The sequence below is a fragment of the Narcine bancroftii genome, chromosome 1 (genome assembly GCF_036971445.1).
Source record: "Narcine bancroftii isolate sNarBan1 chromosome 1, sNarBan1.hap1, whole genome shotgun sequence".
Lineage (NCBI taxonomy): Eukaryota > Metazoa > Chordata > Chondrichthyes > Torpediniformes > Narcinidae > Narcine > Narcine bancroftii.
Window position 1 is genome coordinate 278,059,985 of NC_091469.1, and position 18,693 is coordinate 278,078,677.

General features: G+C 40.6%; 2 protein-coding genes across 3 annotated transcripts in view; both read left to right on the top strand.

Moving 5' to 3' along the window:
* tmem9b (TMEM9 domain family, member B) overlaps positions 1-2,704 on the top strand; it is a 46,265-nt gene extending 43,561 nt beyond the window's left edge. For both annotated transcript variants that reach the window (XM_069900442.1, XM_069900433.1), the window contains exon 5: positions 748-2,704. In XM_069900442.1, coding sequence (XP_069756543.1) covers positions 748-903 — 156 coding nt within the window. In that variant the 3' untranslated portion in view covers positions 904-2,704. The remainder of the gene's footprint in view (positions 1-747) is intronic.
* Positions 2,705-14,986: 12,282 nt separating this feature from the next.
* LOC138751547 (achaete-scute homolog 4-like) lies at positions 14,987-18,266 on the top strand. The gene has a single exon (XM_069913964.1). The coding sequence runs from the start codon at positions 15,024-15,026 to the stop codon at positions 15,630-15,632; it is 609 nt and encodes a 202-aa protein (XP_069770065.1). The 5' UTR covers positions 14,987-15,023; the 3' UTR covers positions 15,633-18,266.
* The last annotated feature ends 427 nt before the right edge of the window (positions 18,267-18,693 follow it).

Genomic DNA, 18,693 nt, shown 5'->3' on the forward strand with positions numbered 1-18,693 from the left:
ACAATCAGGTTGAAGAATGAGCAGCCAGGTTTGAAGGAGAGTTGTAATAACCATATTTACCAGAATTAACAAGCAGGAACAGAAAAAAATGTAAAGCAGAAATCAGTAAAATGGAAATAGTATGTTTGAGGATAGAGATCAGAGACGGATATACGAAATGATCATTACCCTGAAACTTTAACTCTGTTTCTTTCTCAACAGCTGATGCATGATCTGCTGAGTTGCTTCAGCACGTCCAGTTTTTATTTATTTTTTTTAAGTATATATTATCACTGAAAGGGATAGTCTAATGACCATCCAATAATGGAAAAAGAGGAGATGAAGATATTTGCTAATCAGGAAATGAATAACAAATGCAGAATCATGTAGATCACAAATACACTAAAATTCTGGTAATCCACTATCAGATTATGGAAATCTTGTTGGTTCAGCATCTGTCTCACTGGGTTTCTGTTTCTTGCATTCCTTTTAAACTTAGTAGGGCCTATTTTCTTGTAGTTCCTTCAAATTTGATGACTTCAATTCAAGTATTTTCCGGTAAAAATAAAAGGGTGATAATTTTCCACAATACATTTTGGCACCCATAGTATGGCCTTTGTTGCTTTTGTGGTTTACATTTGCATTACAGGGTTAGTTGAGGAATAATAGTACTATAAATTACACGACAGATGGTAAATTACTATTTATTCACATTTTTATTTATCTATTCCTATCTTTTTTTACTAAAGTGTATGTACTTCCTTTTAGGACACACAACCATTTGCCAATGCCCACGATGTGCTGTCCCGTTCTCTGTCACGTGCCAATGTGTTGAATAAAGTTGAATATGCACAGCAACGGTGGAAAAGGCAAGTTCAGGAACAGAGGAAATCAGTCTTTGATCGTCACGTTGTCCTCAGCTAAAAACACCACCTTACTCAGGAATGCTCAATGGACCTACAGAAACCAGTTAACTGATTTCTCCAAAATCCTAAATACTGGTAGAATTTTTTCACTTTGACGCCTTGGTGTCATTTTTTTTTTGACTTGAGTGTAATAATCATACTAGTGTTTGATATTATCTAGCTATCGAATTTGTATTTAGGATCGTTTACCCCAACCTCTGCCCATCGATAAATTATGGTAAAGTGGAACAAATTGTACAAGATAAAACCATTAACTTTATAAAATACATTTCAAAATTAGTATTTTCTTGAATGCTTTAATTAAGTGGTGCAAATACCAAAAAATCAGATGGATCCACAGGATATTGATAATTAATCATCTTTATATGATGACTGTAAACATATTCTTTGTAAAAGGCTAAAAGCCCTCCCTGTCTTAAAGGAAGTGCCTAAGATTTTTGTTCGACACCAACACCTAATTTTCATTTTTTGTTTTTTAACTGAATTAGAGGTCTAAAAATGACAACTGTAAACATGATCATGAAGGTAGTTGATCAAGTATTATTCTAGTATGTGCTCTGCCTAAGCAGTTCTTTCCAACTAATTGAATGAAGTGCATAAAAAATAATCAACACCTCATGGTTACACTGATTTTAAAAATAGTTCATTTTGTTTATTGTTGCAGTCGCAAACATGCTAGAAATTGTCCTAAACATGGCGCTGGGGTATGATAAACCTTTAACGCTACTTCTTTGCATTAATATTGGGTTGAATTGCTGGTTCATTCTACATTAATAGATGGGTTTTCAATTGTCTTAGATGCGTTTGTTTCCCATTTTTCTCCCTTTTCCCCTTCTCTCAGTGGATACTCAGACTGTGATTCTTCCAGCTACGTTGCTCAAGTGTTGGTAAGATATATTGGGTGAGCAATACCACTGTGGAAAGTACAATAGCAAGGTTCAGTGATATTTTCAGATTTGAATTATTCAATGGACTACCAACAAGCTAGGAACTGAAAATGTGGCCATTCAATGACATCTAATTAGTACAAAGATCAGATGCATTTGTCGTCTTCTGTAACATCAGCCCTGCATCAAAAGTATGATAATTCAGTTCACTCCAGTGAATGAACAAAATATTTTTCTTTTTCTGAGTACTGTGACATCCAGGAGAAGGCCAGACCATGTATAATGATATTCTACATTTTTAATCCAGATAACTTTTCTCTCTTAGCCTATGAAATCTTCTAAATTCTGTTAGCTATAGGTTTTATATCCAGAATGTTTTGTAACTTGCTGGAAGAATAATTGCCTCTTCCTTTCTTTAAAAATCTTTTGCATGACTGCAGGAGCACAATGCCTCACCTAAAACTAACTTATCAAATGGGGTAAACTGGACATCAGGGTCATACTAATTCACATATATAATTTTTTACTGGTTAATGGATGCCACACAATGTTCAACAAAAAAAAAGTATTTTTAAAACTGCATTTGTCTTTTTGCACAGATAAACTCTCACATTGTACTTTGATGTGACAGTGATATAATAGATTAGAAATAGATCTTGCCACAGGGAAGTTTATGAGGCATACATTTATGTTACTGCACAATTAATGTCTAGGATTGGACTGAAATGTTTAAATACAAATGTAATGTAGTGAACTTCACTACATAATGCTAGATCCTTGATTTCAGCTGTATATCTTAGTCAAAATTCCCTCTCCAGCCTTTACTCCAAATGATACAAATATGCATAATTTGGTAACTTAAATTGTTCTTATAAGATGTAATTAATAAATCTTTAAAAATCATAACTTAAATTCTGACTATTGTGCAATTGTAGTGGGCAATATAATGTGTGTGTGATGACCCAGGAGGGTACAAATTTAGATCCAATCCAAATCCAAATGGTTTTGTCATTAATATTGCTAATTCCCTTTTTCAGATTTGCCATGCATAGAAATGTCTCATTAAAATCACCTCACTTTGACCTCGACAGGCTGTTGCAGTGAAGAACTAAGTAACTGATGGGCTTTAATGAGAGATATTCATGTCATTTTAGATAAGTGAATAACTTGCAAAGGTAATACTGTAGTTTGTTTAATCCTGGAGCACCCATATTTCATTAAATAAGTCAAACTGTTAATTATATCATACTAATATTCTCACTCTGTCATCTTCAGTATACCCTTAATTGTTTTTGAAAATGCTTATGGAAACTTTCAACAATGGGTGATCATAGACAGTTTTGCACTTGCACTATTCCATTAGTAAATTCTTTACTCATTTATTTAACTCTCCTTATTAATTTGTGCCATTTATCATCATCTCATCAATAAGAGGATATGTACTATTGCTTTTTACCTCATTATTTATTATGTAGAAGCTCACAATCAAGCCATTCCTCAGTCACACAGAAGTAATTTCTATATTGATAAATTAAACAAATCTAACAATAAATATATTCTCTCCATTGATCCCATTTTTCATTTGCATTAGTGCTCTAGAGCAGCCATTCTCTTTTTTTGATATTTTAAATTTTTAAACCACAATTAATAAGTCTTCAATAAAGACTTCCAAAAAATTATACATGTGGTGTAATTTCCACCCCAGCTTCCCATCTTCTCTCAAAACACAAACCCAAGAAGAAAAAGAAAAATAAAGAGGGGAAAAAACACAAAACCGGAGAATGTCAAGGGAACAAAATATATAATATAAAATCTTAATAATAGTAATAGATCCAATAATGGGGTCTTGAGAGAGCTCATTAAACTTTTATACTCACATATTGTAAATATGGGCACCATATTTTCCAAAATATCTGATATTTATTTCGTAAATTATGTTTTCTTCTCCAGTGGAATACATCTATGAATTTCGGCCTGCCATCTCTCCATACCTAAATCTGTATCTGATTTCCAAGTAATGGCTAAACACTTCCTAAAAACAAAAATAACATAGGATCCTGTGGGAACTTAACCCCTGTTGTTTGTTCCAAAAAGTTACCAACTTTCAACCAGAAATGTTTAACTTTAGGACACTTCCAAGTAGAATGCAGAAATGATCTGACTTCTTGACCATATCTAAAACAGATATCTGATAATATAGGGTACAATTAAAAAAAATTTTTTTTGAGGAATTAAATATAACTTGTGCATAAAATTATATTGAACTAGTCTATATCCAACATTAATAATTTTAGTCATAATTGCATCCAATCATTCTCATCTATCTGAATATTTAAATCAACTTCCCCCGTGATCTCAATTTGTGCACACCTATTTTTAGGGATTTCCTTTTTAAGTAAATTATACATTACAGAGATAAACTACTATTATGAATCAATAATTCCAGTTCACTCTGACTTGGTAAAATCAAACTGGGATCTATTTTAACAATCAAAAAAGCTTTAATTTGATAATAACAAAAAAGTATAATTTGGAACATTAAATTTATTCTTCATTTGTTCAAATATAATAAACCAGCTTTGTTTATTTTGGCAATAGACCCTTTAGTGGAATTAACAAGACAAGATTTTAAGATTAAAGGTATAAATGTTAATCAAGAATATAAAATAAATCTGTTTGCCGCTGATGTTTTGGCCTACCTGACAGACCCTATCAATTTGTTACATCAATTATATACACAATTAGAGCAGTCATTCTTTTTATGGCTATCCCACCCACCCAGGTTTCAGTTCCAGTTTTCTGAAGCAGTGAAGTTTTAGTTTATTCCTTTCTTCTCCCCTACTGACTGCATTAAAAGAAACAAAATATATTTGTGTTTTGTGAGGTGAAAAGAAAACGAGGCTTTTACTTAAATGTGCTGTGGTCCCGAGGTGGGGGGGGGGGGGGGGTGTTGAAAACGGCTGCTCTAGAATTTGAATAATATTGAATTCTATTATAAATAAATTATTGTTGAAAGTATTTACCAACTAAGTGCAATAATTAACATTGAATGAGCTACTGACTGACCCTTCAATAAAGGATCTACCATGTAGTTTAATTTATCTCTTACAGAACAATGTAGGATTTTATCTTTCAAGTTCAAACAAATGTTTTTATCAGTGATGCCAATCAACCACATAAGATATCTATTGGATTTCACTTTTGACCATTTTAATTTGTGCATTATTTTTTTCATACATGCAATAAATTTTGTTTCAATAAATTATCCTCTGATTGGGGCTCATACAGTTACCTACCAAATATGGATAACAGCAGGGTCAATTTAACTTTCCATCTGCCATTTTCTCAATCTTCTGTATCTTGTTTAAAGATGTACAATGAAACTTTGTACAGCTTTCTTGAATAAATTTTCTCTGTACTGTTGTTCTTGCTTTGCACTTCACTGGGGTTGTTTTCATTCATTCAATGACTCAATACAATATTGATAACTTGTAGGTTTGTGAGTTAGTGTCAAGTTTGCAGATGTCATGACAGTGTCATCATGTTGCCTCATCAGCAACTATGAGTCGCGCGAGAGAATAGGTGGAAAATCTTGTGTTATGATGTAAGAATAACAACCTGAATCTCATGTAGACAAAGGAGATGATTGTGAACTTCAGGAGGACCAGGAATGACCACCCTCCACTACACAATAATTCTGTAGTGGAGAGAGCAGAGAGCACCAGGTTCCCTGGTGTCCACTTAAGAAGTGACCTATCTTGGACACACAACATCATTTGTTAGGAAGGCGCAACAGTGACTACACTGCCTGAGAAGACTGAGGTGGGCAAACCTACTGAACACACTTTGTTCAGGATCTCTGTTGAGAGTGTCCTGGCCAGCTGTATCACAGCATGATATGGTTGCTGTAGAGCATTGGATCAGAGGTCAATCTACAGGACCATAAGAGCAGCAGAGGATCCCTTCCCCACCCCCACATTAACATTTGAAGAAGACACACAAAATCATTGAGGACCCCCTACCACTGTGCACACAGCATCTCTCAGCTGCGTATCAGCCAGAACCACTAGGCTGAGAGGCAGCTTCATCCCATGGGCAGTGAGACTGCTGAACAACTGAATGAACTGCTCATACAAACCCTTTGAGACTACTATTTATTAAATAATATTTATCTATTTTTATATATGTATTGTTTGACTGGATATGTGTTCACATATTTTTGGACTGAGCACTGGAGAATACTGTTTTGTTGGGTTGTACTTGTACAATCAGATGATGAACTTGAAGCAACACAGAAATCCGAAACTAAGAAATCAGTACAGCAATTTCACCTTGCAATCCACCTTTAATTCAGTAAAATGCCCCAATATGTATCAGAAAACTTCTGTAGCAAGCAGCTGTTGAGGGGGTGGGGAGGCAATGAGGGGATAGCGAAAGGGGAATAAAAATAGGGGGGAATCTGAAATACAGAACGATTAGCTGAAAATGGAAAATTCTACATTAATGCCACACCACTCAAATTGCCCATGCAGAATCCAAGGAATTGCTGGGTGCTAGGATGCCTAAACAGAGCAACCCCTGTCGCAAGGAGTGCATGTTAACGGTTCTTGGGACTTGAGGCATCAATCAACTAATCCAGTCACGTGTGAGATGGTTTGCAAGAGTTCCCTCAAAACCAAGGTGCACTGAAAATAGTTCTCTAATTGTAAATAAAAGGATTCGTTATTTGGATTTGGGAAAACACTGGTGTCTCTCGTTTCTCTCTGGGTCTAACGAGGTGGAAGCTTGTATTCCACAACGCATGCATTGCACAAATGTTTGACAAATTTACAACATTTTGGCGATGAGGTGACAATGTCATTCACAATGGAACAGCTGCGGGCTGTCCTCAATCAACAGCAACTTTGAAGAAATACAAGTGAGTCTAATTGACCAGCTGGCAATGAAAATGTACATTGGGACTCCAGCCACTGTAGAAGGTGAGCCTGAAGTTGTCAATTTGGCAGATGCTTTAATGACCTCTATCACTGAGTTCTCATTTGACCCAGTCAAGCACATTTGAATTTTGGTTCAAAAAGTATGAAAACTTTGACTTTGCAAAGTTCAATAATGCGTGGGTAAGTAAGCTGTTGTTGTGGAAGTTAGGCACTTAAGAAAATGAGCGCTACTCAAACTTCATTCTGCCAAAATGTCCCCATGAGCTCAGCTTCAGGGAAACATTTAATGGTTTGCAGAGATATTCAGTGAGCAAACATCACTGTTCAACATTTAGTATCAATGCCTCAAAATGACAAAAATAAATCAAATATTTTGTGACACACGGATATGGTGAATTGTCAGTGCGAGCGCTTTAAACTCCCTATGCTGACTGAAGACCTGTTTAAGTGTCTAGTCTTTGTAGCGGGAATGCAGCTGCACCAATATACCAACCTCAGAACATGTTTACTACCGAAGATTGATCAGGAGTCAGATATGACTCTTCAAAGATTAACAGCTGAATTGCCAATACTTAATTAATCTGAAGCATGACAGCAAAATGGTGGAAGCGACACACCCATCCTCAAGCAGTTGTGTCCAGACAGTCAATCAGCAGACCCCACTAGACAAAACAAAAGTGTGACCAGCCTAGCCAAACTGCCCAGCACCTGTTAGAACTGCAATGAGTGGCACTACGCTCGTAATTGCCCATACAGACATCTTTGGCTTGGCTTCGCAGACGAAGATTTATGGAGGGGTAAAGTCCACGTCAGCTGCAGGCTCGTTTGTGGCTGACAAGTCCGATGCGGGACAGGCAGACACGGTTGCAGCAGTTGCAAGGGAAAATTGGTTGGTTGGGGTTGGGTGTTGGGTTTTTCCTCCTTTTAATCAACGCTGCAGTAAATGCAAGAGCCTGGTACATAAAGCAGAATGCTGTTGAGATGGAAGACGGAAAACACCTGATAAACTTGCTTCATCCTCAAAAATGGAACCTATCACAGCGACTTTCAAGATGGCTAACGCCAAATGCAGGAAATATGTGAAAGTGCACATTAACGACATCCCAGTGAGGCTTCAAATTGATACAGGGTCAGACATTACCCTAATATCAAAGAAAATGTGGAAACTAATTTGTTAACCAGAGCTGACTCTAACCAAAAACACAACATAGAACACTTCTTGGGGGGGGGGGGGGTGGGGGGTGGGGGAGATTCTGGACTTAATAGGTTTAGTTAACTGTTCTGTTAGCTTAAACGGTGCAGAATAAAATGCAACGTGTTATCTAGTAAAATGTCCTAACCTCAATCTCATGGGTTTTGACTAGATCGAAAGGGTGAACCTTATAGACTGGCACTCAATGATATTTTCCACAAGTTGCAAGTGGCATATACCCCATAAGAGGCAATACCCCACAAAAGTTGCTGGTACAGTTAAAGCAACACCATACAATGGTATTTTCTGAAGGCCTCGGATGGTGCATTAAAACGAAGGGGAAACTCTGTCTTCTGCTAAACGTGAAACCAACTTTCATGCCAAAAGACCTGACCCACACGCAGCACTTCAAGAAGTGGAGCAAGAATTGGAATGGCTGCAACATGAAGGAGTAATTGAACAGGTCAACTACTCATCAATGGGCTGCACCTATCGTGGTGGTGAAAAAAATCGAACGGCTCCAAACTGTGCTGATTTCTCAACTGGTCTGAATGCAACATTGGACACCCATCAATACCCTCTGCCTTTGCCTGATGATCTCTTCGTTAAGCTGAATGGTGGCAAATACTTTGCGAAGATCGACTTACCAGAGGCTTATCTACAGGTGGAGGTTGATGACGAATCCAAGGAATTGCTAACCATCAATACACACCATGGACTGTTCAGATACACACATCTACCATTTGGAGTGAAGACTGCTCCAGCTATCTTTCAAAAAGATTCTGAACACAATGCTGAAAGACAATAAATGAAATTAGATTTCAGATTTATTGTCAAAGTACACACATGACATCACATACAATCCTGAAATTCCCTTTTCCTGTGGGCCTGGCAGAATTACCACTAATTGGTAGTGCAAAAAATGATTACTTAAAACAGGATCCCAACAGGAGAAATGTCTTTCCCTTTCCTCTATGCTTTTGGTAGATGTCACTCCTTCCATGACCCACTTATTCATTTCTATCCATTATCCATCCTTGGTACCTATATCTGTGACCACAAGATGTGCTACACTTGTGTCCATATCTTCTCACTCACTACTATTTTGGGTTCCAATTTTTTAAAACAAGAATAGACTTAATTCACAATATGTGATTTACAAAAGGAAACCCGTTCGAAGTCTCTTCCCACCCTTAGTTTCATATCTATACATTTCTATTGCTGTACATTGTTACATTAATTTATACTGAAACTATTATCACCACTGAAATGCCTTGCCGTTACTCTCGCTCTGGTGTTTGAGAGACTTTCCCTCGGTTTGAGCCCCTCAATCCCTGGTAATGAATGGACCCTAGACTGCAGTCCTTCCCCATAGGGTCCCAAACAGTCTTCTGTTTTAAACCAAAAATACACTTTATTCACAATAAATTATTTGCAAAAGGAAAATTGTTCAAGTCTCTTCCCACCCTTAGTTACGTATCCATATATTTCAATCACTGTACATTATTACATTCATTTATATTTACACAATTATTACCACTGTGGCATCTTGTTGTTTCTTTTCCCCTCCCTCCACCCTCAATTGTTTGAGGGGCTTCCCCTTTGTCTCAGTCCTTCAATGGCCAGTAATGGGAGGACTCTCGACTGTGGTCTTTCCCCACAGTGTCCTCTCATTGGCTGCTCAGCATCCTGGAATGTGCCAGTTGGCAGCAATCCCACACTGAAATCTCTGTGTTCTGGAAGACCAAAAGGCTTCAGGTCCTGTCAGCAATTCTGGATGTCTCACATGTGTGCTCTGTGTGCATCCTTGGGATCAGCCCATAAATCAGAGCTCTGTCACGCTGCTGCTGGAGATGAACTGTGACAAGGACCCTTGCATTCTTCCCCATATACACTTAGTGAATTTGCATTCTGCAAAGAGGTGGCCAACTGTCTCCTCTTCACTGCATTGGGACAATGTGCATTGTCTTTCCAACTGATGTAACACTTGTGAATTTGTAGGGGATATTTACTCTATCTGGTGCTCTAAATGCAGTCTCCTTTACATCGGGGAGACTGGTTGTAGACTGGGAGATCATATCGTTTGGCACCTTTGCTCTTTCCCTCCAGCAACAAGGACCTCTCAGTGGCTAACTATTATAATTCCATTCCCCACTGCCACACTCACATGTCTGTCTATGACCACATGTAGTGCCAAATTGAGGCCAGCCATAAATTGGAGGAGCAACACTTTATGTTCTGTCTGAGCTCTCTTCAACCAGATAGCATTAACAGACCTCCAATTTCCATTAACACTCACCCTGTTTCTCTCTTTCCTACCTCCAGCTCACCATCTCCTTCCCTTTCTTCTCCTATCAGAGAGTTGCGCTTAGCCCTTTGTTCTCTCCTGCTATCATTCCTCAGCTTTCTCTTCCATTCTCCCACCAGTATCCAGCAATCACCTCTTACCTGTTAGCCTATGCATCTCCCCCCACTCTTCCTACCCACCACCTTTTTATTCGGGCCACTTCCTGTTTTGCAAGATTGCTGAAGGATGGCTCGGGCTTGATATATTGATTGCCTTCCTTCCTTTGGATACTACAAGGTGTTCTGAGTTTTCCCAGCACTTGTGTATATTGTACTGGTCTTGCTGGCGATGCTCAAATACTGAAAGTAAATTTAAAATTTTCCATCCTTACCTTTCCTGCTTGCAGCCAAAAGATTCCATGGAAATAACTTAGCACAGGATCTGAAAATAATACATCAGTGTAAATATTGAATTAGAATCAGAATTTATCATCATGACCATGTTACAAAATTTGTTGCTTTGCAGCAGTGTTACAGGTGCAGATATTGCTATAAATTACATTTTTAAAATAAATTAGTGAAAAAAGAAGAAAAAGTGAGTTAGTTTCTGTGGTTCATTGTCCATTCAGAAATCTGATGGCAGAGGGGAAGAAGCTGTTTTTGTGTCCTTGGGTGTTAATTTTCAGACTCCTGTACCTCCTTCCTGATGGTAGCAATGAGAAGAAGGCATGGCCTAGGTGGTGAGAGTCCTTGACGATAGTGGCTGTTTTCTTGAGACACCATATCTGTAGATGTCCACTATGGAGTGAAGACTAATGCCCATGATGGCAATGGCTGAGTTCACGACTTTCTGTAGTCTTTTCCTGTCCTCTGCCTTGGCATTTCCATACCAGTCACTACTGCAACCAGGCAGAAGGCTCTCCACACCTGTAGAAATTTTCAAGAGACTTTGGTGACATACCAAATCTCCTATAATTCCTCATGGTTTCGCCGCTGATGAGCCTTCCTTGAGATTGCATCGACATGATGTCTCCAAGATGGATCTTCAGAGATGTTAACACCCAAGAATTTGAAATTCTTTACCTTTTCACTGCTCACCCCATTTTCTCCTGATTTTCTCTTTCTGGCCCACAATCTAACTTTGAGTGTAAGGTGTAGAGCTCGTCGAAAGAATCAAAGACTTGTTGATCCAAACCCAAGGCTTTTATTAGCAAAAGACAGGAGCTCTTCACAGGTGGCCGAAAAGTCTGGAATGATCCGACCTGGCTAGGGACACAACCCTTTAAGGCCCAGACAATAGGCGTGGCTTAGCTCTCAGCCAATCGCTGTATATACATTGGTGATAGATCTACTATCACATAAGGTTGTTGCTGTGACATCACTCAACCAGCTGATCGATCTCACTCCTGTACATTCCTCATTGCTGTCTGTGATTCTGCCAATGCCCATGGTATCAATAGCAAATTTGTAGATGGCATTTGAATTGTGCCTAACCACGCAATCATGGGTGTAGAGTGAGTTGAGCAGTGGGCTAAGCATGCATCCTGTCTTGATTGTCATGAGATGGAGACATTGTTTCTGATTCATATTGGCTGTGATCTTCTCATGAGGAATTCAAGGATCCAGTTGCAGAGGGAGGTGCAGAGGCTTAGTTTTGAAGCTTCTTGACCAGTACTGAGGGTATGATGGTGTAGTCAATGAAAAATAGTCTGATATATGTCCTGTTATTGTCTAGGTGATCCAAGGCTGAGTAGAGAGTCAGTGAGATTGCATCTGCTGTGGAGCAATTGTGGTGGAAGGCGAATTGCCATTGCTTCAGGTATGAGTTAATTCTATTGAATAACAGCAAACACCTGCTCTACAGATGGACTGTGAATGGATTGCAATGCTGGACTACAGCTGGAAAATTGGACAGTGAGTTCAGATCTTCTACATTTCCATAGGATTTTAAGCTTGCTGGCAGGTCCATTCTGAAAATCTGGACCATGGTATTGCCAAGGCAGTATATATAGGCGAGTTAGAAGAGGGACCCAGCCAAGATTCAATCCAGGTTTTTAATTTAAAGGTGTTATCCTTCACATCTCCCTGTAATAAGTGATAAATAAAAATGGCAAATCTCTTTTTAAATGCATTTATTTAAAATTTAAATTTAGACATACAGCACAGTAATAGGCCCTTTCAACCCATGAGTCCGTGCCATCTAATTGACCTACAACCCCCGGTACGTTTTGAAAGGTGGAAGGAAACTGGAGCCCCTAGGGAAAACCCATGCAGACTCCTTACAGCGTGGAATTCGAACCCCAGTCCCAATCACTGGCGCTGTAAGGCGTTTCACTAACTGCCACACTAACTACTGTCTCCATGTATGTTCTCTGTCAAATAAATCTGAAATATTATTAACCTGTGCAATACAAAGAGAAAAAAAGATCAACAAAGTGCAAAAGTAAGAGTCCTTAAATGAGTTGAGGAGTCTGATGGTGGAGGGGTAGCAGCTGTTCCTGACCCTGGTGGTGTGTGTCTTGTGGCACCTACACTCCTTTCCTGATGATTTGGATCCTTGATGATTACTGGTGCTCTCCAACATTCCTGTTCTTGATGCTGGGAATGGTTTTGCCTATGATGTCCTGGGCTGTGCCCACTACCTTTTGCAGGTACTGTAATAAACAATATTTTTCAATAATGATACTCCCAAGTTTGCAGAGAGGTAATTGAACTTTCAAAATGTCAACCATTTTCAGAAGTGTATTGACTAGAATTGTATATTAGACAAGTAAGCCATAGTGACAACTACAACCGGAACACTTTCTTCTTCCTTCTTTAGCAGTATCTCAGAATAAAGGATGATTTACTTCCACTCTAGTTCTGTGGGTTCTGAGGATTTGCACTATCCAGTCAACCAGATCTAAGTCTGGTCATCAAATAATCATTTCTTCTATCCACCAAAGACTGTTCTGATGCATTGAAACTGGTGGTGAATTTCATCTATCTCTGCCTTCACTGAGATGTGGCTCCTGAGGCACAAAAAGTGCCCACGTTTCCCTGGGTGCCAGATGGCAATGTTGTATAGTGAAGGATTTGCAGAAATTGAATAAACCTTTCTGAATATTTCCATTAAGGAGTCAATGATACCTTGGATTACAACAATAATGCAGTTCAATTACGGATATCGGAGTGACCTTGGGTCTGGACTGTAGTTATCCTAGGCTGAAGATTAGCTTCACTCCAGGAGGAAAAGCTATCAGACATGTGGCACTTTGGTGAAAATGATTGAAATGACACATCCTGTTTGATATTGGCTTTCACTGAGATTGGCTCAGTTGTAGACTTGTTGGTCGGGATTGTGGTTTTTCACATCTTCAAGGATCAAACATTAAACTGGAGATTCCTCTGGGCATGCAAATTTAAGAAAGGTGTTCCACAGTTCCTTCTGATGAAGGGGTTGAAAAAGGCCAGGTACGTTGGCTGTTGTTGCTCCCTTTGTTTCCTCTGGGCATTGTGGAGCAGGGAAGATCATGTTCAAGGTGACTGTAGATGAGTGGACTCTTCCCTGCAATTCAAGGAACAGCTTTTCATTGAGGAAAGTCTTTCCAATGACTTTCCCTGTGACAGAAGGCAGGGTCCCTTTGGATCTGATTGGAGATTTTTGGCAAGTATCTGTATCAAACTCACTTTCAAAAGGTTTCCATCTTGGCATCTTGGCCCTTGTGCTGAAAGTATTCACAGATGAACTGAACAAAGTTAAACCACCAACTCAGGATCATTCTCAGCCTGGGAGAAACAGAACTTCAGTTGCTGGGATCCAAGTGTATATTTGTTGACAATTAACTTGTTAATGACATAATTGTAGGTTGCTTTAATTCTGATTTGTATTAACTACTGTGAACCTAGCGCCCTACAGTTCGGTCGGCTGAAATCACACCAATTGGATCAATCGGAGAACTACACTTCTCAGTAGCAACTATCACGCACAGAACCGACATAATGTCATTTTGGTTAAAAGTTAACGGAAAATTAAACAGAAACTGATCATTTTGTTTTCTGACCCTCAACGCTATACATCATCGTAATACACTTGTTTTTAAATTCCAGCGCCTCTCTAGGAAATCTCTCACATGTAGAGTCCATTAAATAACTGAAACAGATTTCTCAAATGGATTTCATAACTGAATGGTGCGAGATGAAGGGCATAAGGAGTGAAGATGGTAAAATTGGCATCCTCTTTTTTGGGAAAGAAAACGTTCACCAAACGCTAAATCACTACATGTAATGTAAAACGACACCCACACGTATTTTGGCCCCAGTAAAAAACTAAACCACAATATTACAGATCGAACGAGCCTCGGGCTATTCTGGGAGAGTTCATAAACCGGTTGTTGATGGACTCTCCCACCAGTCTAACTTTATTTTGCCTTTAGTGAACAGTGCCCAGATTCTATATTTCCATAGGATCCTGGTAAGATTTGAAAGGCTCTGTATCCTATTATCCTTGTTTGCTTTATTTGTGAGAGCACTTAAATTTCTATCCTTTAAATTTTAAGGAACATCGCATTAGTTTGTGCGTTTCAACAAGTTTTCAAACAATAAATAGGATTTTCATTTCACGCTGTATATCATCCAGGCTGTGAGAGCTCAGTGGATCTGCGAGTCGAAAAGGGGTTTATTTTAAATTGTTGGGTCCTGACCTGGGGTCCTCAGTGGGATTCATTCACTAATTCGTTTCCGATAAAGTTAAGCTATTTTGAAATTGTGTCCCTTGTTTTAAAGCTTTTTAAAAAAATCTTGCATTTGACTTTCCTCTTGCGAGTTCAGGACCGATATGGCTCTGACATCCCCGGGCTACGTGTATCAGTTGGAGCCGGAAAGTTACGACAGTCTGCTGGAGAGGATCCCTTTCGCCGACGCGCCCTGCATGCAGGTGGACCCGCCGCTCTCCGCCGACCTGTCCGGGTTGCAGACAAGCTCCGAGCCGCCGCGACTCCGACACCCCGATGAGATGTCGATCGTGCCCTACCCCGAAGCATTCACCAGCGACGCTTTCTCTGGCTGGCACTACTTCCCTCAGATCCCCTTCCAGAGTCCATTCAGTGCTGTCTACGACTACTCCTACGAGCCCGCCTTCATCCGCAAGCGCAACGAAAGGGAGAGACAGAGGGTGAAGTGCGTGAACGAGGGCTACGCCCGGCTGAGGCAGCACCTCCCGCAGGAGCTCTCCGAGAAAAGACTCAGCAAAGTGGAAACCCTAAGGGCCGCTATCAGCTACATCAAGGAGCTGCAGTCTCTGCTACGGCTGCACGCCGACCATGTGCAGAAGGAGCCGGTCGGTGACGCCGTTCCCCAGGCAACCGGCGCCGTGGAAACAGGCGGAGTGGCAGCCGCAGAGAACCACTCAGTTTACAGAGTGTGTGGAAACTCGCAGCCCAGGTAAACCAGAGGCAAAGAGAGGGCCAGGCAAGTGGAAGAGGCATCCTTCCCCAATTGCCCTGCATCAGAAGGATTCTGGAGGCATTGCATTGACAGGGATGCAAGACAATTAATTTATGGCTTCAAATCCCAACTCACTGGCAATAACACATTGTTTGGCCAAAAAAAATGGCCAATTCCAATAATTGAAATAACCCAGGTCAAACGAGTTCGTTTTGCAATTTAGATGTTTGGGATAGTTTGTTTCTTTGCTGGCCGTCTGCGACAATGCGGGCATTAATTCGACATGATTCATTCGGATTTTCTTTCTCATTGTTGTCTGAAGGAGGTTAAGAAGTTAAACCTGCTCTGTTCTTCAACCCGTACCCCTTTGATTCCATTCCAGTCCTCGCGTATGTTAATTTTAACTTTGAACATCCTTACTCTGTCCACAAAAATAATCAGAAAACCTTCTCATTCCATTCTTTATCCGGTGGAGCAGCTTCTCCCACCCTGGACAGCATTTCAATTCCCCGTTCCATTCCTTGCTCTCGGAGTCACCCCCCACCCACCTTCTCCCAGCTCTGTCTGTCTCTCTCTTCTCTTTTCCCTCTCTCCTCTCACAGAACCAAATTCACTTCTCACCTCTCATATCATATCCAGTCAACACCTTTTGTTGCTCCGCACGCCTCCACTGCCAGTCTTCCGTCTTTATTCAGACGCCTTCTTGTTCTTTACTCATTCCTTGAAGAAGGGCTCAGGCCTGGAAAGTTGGGAATATTATCTTTATAATATCTCCAGCATTTCTGAGTGTTTTACTCCAATCACAGCATCTGCAGGCTCCCCCACGACAGGAGCTTCCCTGTAAAGCCCTCTCAAAATACCCATGTATTCAACTCTTTTGGTAAAGCGCAGTAAGTGTGGGTCAATTTTCTCAACCTCCCTCACCCAAAAGGCGCCTTACTCCAGGAATTAATGACCGACCTCTCCTGTGCGGCCTTGGATACAAAGCTTCCTTGTGTAGAGGCCAAAAACAAACCTTCCACAGGAACTGAGACGGTACAGTTAGACTTTTGTATCATTGGAGCTAGAAGCCCCTTCCTATTTTAAAACCCGGCCAATTGTTTGATGTGCCTGCATAGTAACACCCTCCCTCGAACGCACAAACATCAGCCAAATCATTCGGAGCAAAAAGTATTTACTAGCTTCTCGCCTCCTCATTGTTTGTGCTAACATGGGAAGTGCTCATTTCTTCATCTTTTTGTCCATTCGTTTAAACCAGCCAGTGTTGGGCGTATCTTTGCACTCCCCGACGAGTTCATCGCCGGTTGCTTTCCATCGCGAACAAACTTCAACACTGGACGCCCCATTCGAAGATATACAGGCATTGCCATTTTTTGCTGGCTGCATTTTAACCATTTCCTTTAAAATTATAGAGGAACCGCAAACGGCACTTTATTTAGCAGTAGCAGCAGAGAATGAGAAGCTGGCCAGGCATCCGTCGACCTTGAGAATTCGGTCTCTTTATCGCGACAGGAGCACTTGTCCCGACACCTCTCTCTCTCTCCTTCCATCTGGAGAGGCGGAGTTTCACGTGGACATCGTGCAACCCGTTCTGGGTACATGGGTGAGAAAGACGAGGCGACTGCTTTCCTCGACACCTGCGCGAGTCCATGGGGAAACTCCCGGTTATTGACTTCGTTCCCACACAGAGGTCCGCCCTCGGCCTCGTCGATTACCACGGCGAGGATGAACTTAAACTGGGGGAAATAATTCCTCCTGGACAGCAGCAGGAGATTGAATTTTCTAGTTTTTGTAACCCCATCCGATTGGTTCCATTCCTTCCTTTTCCTGCTCCCGTTCTCATCTTCCCATCCCCAATGCCCCACCGTCTCTCCAGCTCTCCTACCTTCTTGACCAGTCCGCCTCCCTCTTTATGTTTCTTCTCTCCCTTTCGGGTTCAACTCGACCCGTTGACCCGACTCCCTCCGCTTTCTCTTTGTTCACCTCAGAACCCGGCAGCTGCCGTCCTTCAGCACTTCAGACGGGACAAATCCGATCAATGAAACAACTCTTGTCCTGCTTTCTAATCGCTAAGTAATTGGAAATACGCTCATGACATGAACAGCCTGGTCAGTCAATATGTGAAAGGACAAATAATTGGCGAGTCGTTGGTTTAATAATTGAGGGGATAATTACGCATTAAAACGAGTTACTCTGGGTTACCAGGAACTGAGTTCGTTCTGTTGCAGATTTTTAACATTGTTGATGTTTGTTTAATTTTAACTAAAATCAAAGGTCTAACATGATACCTGCAAGACCGCGCATCTGCTTCTGGCTTTAAACAAAAACCCTGGTTTTATCGATTTGGCCATCCATGGTTTATCTTGCAAAGAGATCGTTGCGGTGACAACTCTATGAAGAGCTGCTTGAAAATGAACTTAAATGAATCGAAGAAATTTCTTGCAAACCCATCAGTCTGAGCGAAGGCTCAAAGTGATAGCTTTTGTGCAAAACTGCCTTGTGCTTTCTGGGACGTGACTGGAAACGGGGGAAGCCGTGGCAAATGAGTTTTTTTTTGTTGTCATTTCATTGCTTTTGAAAATGTATTGGTCTATTTGTTAACCTAATTTATAATGTTCCAAAAGGAACTCGCGATTCCAGGGGATAATTGAAATGTGATCACTTGGTTTATTGAAAGGAATAGTCGTCAATAAAAAGACCGATTTGCACTAGAACTTCGGTGACAACATGGAAATGACGATGTGTGTTTTACGAGCTTAAATGAAATAACAATGCATGTTTTATCCAAGTCTTACATATTTGGCTAGGAGAAGGCCACTCCGATATAAAACCTACGACCCAAGGACCTCGCTGCCACGTCCCAGCTTGCTTGGCCACGGCACACGAACCATGGGTGTAAAGGGTGGGGCCAGTACTGCGCGCACTGCACTCCACCTAAAAGCTCCTTTGCGCAGGCCCGAGGACAGGTCCGTGTCCTCCCCTCCAAAGAAATCATATTTGGCTCAAGGTTTCATTGGCCGGTTTACAAGGGGTTTCAAAACCGACACTTCGGAAATTATCCG

Coding starts and splice junctions, on each gene's coding strand:
- LOC138751547 (XM_069913964.1), top strand. CDS start 15,024: ATGGCTCTGACATCCCCGGGCTACGTGTATCAGTTGGAGCCGGAAAGT.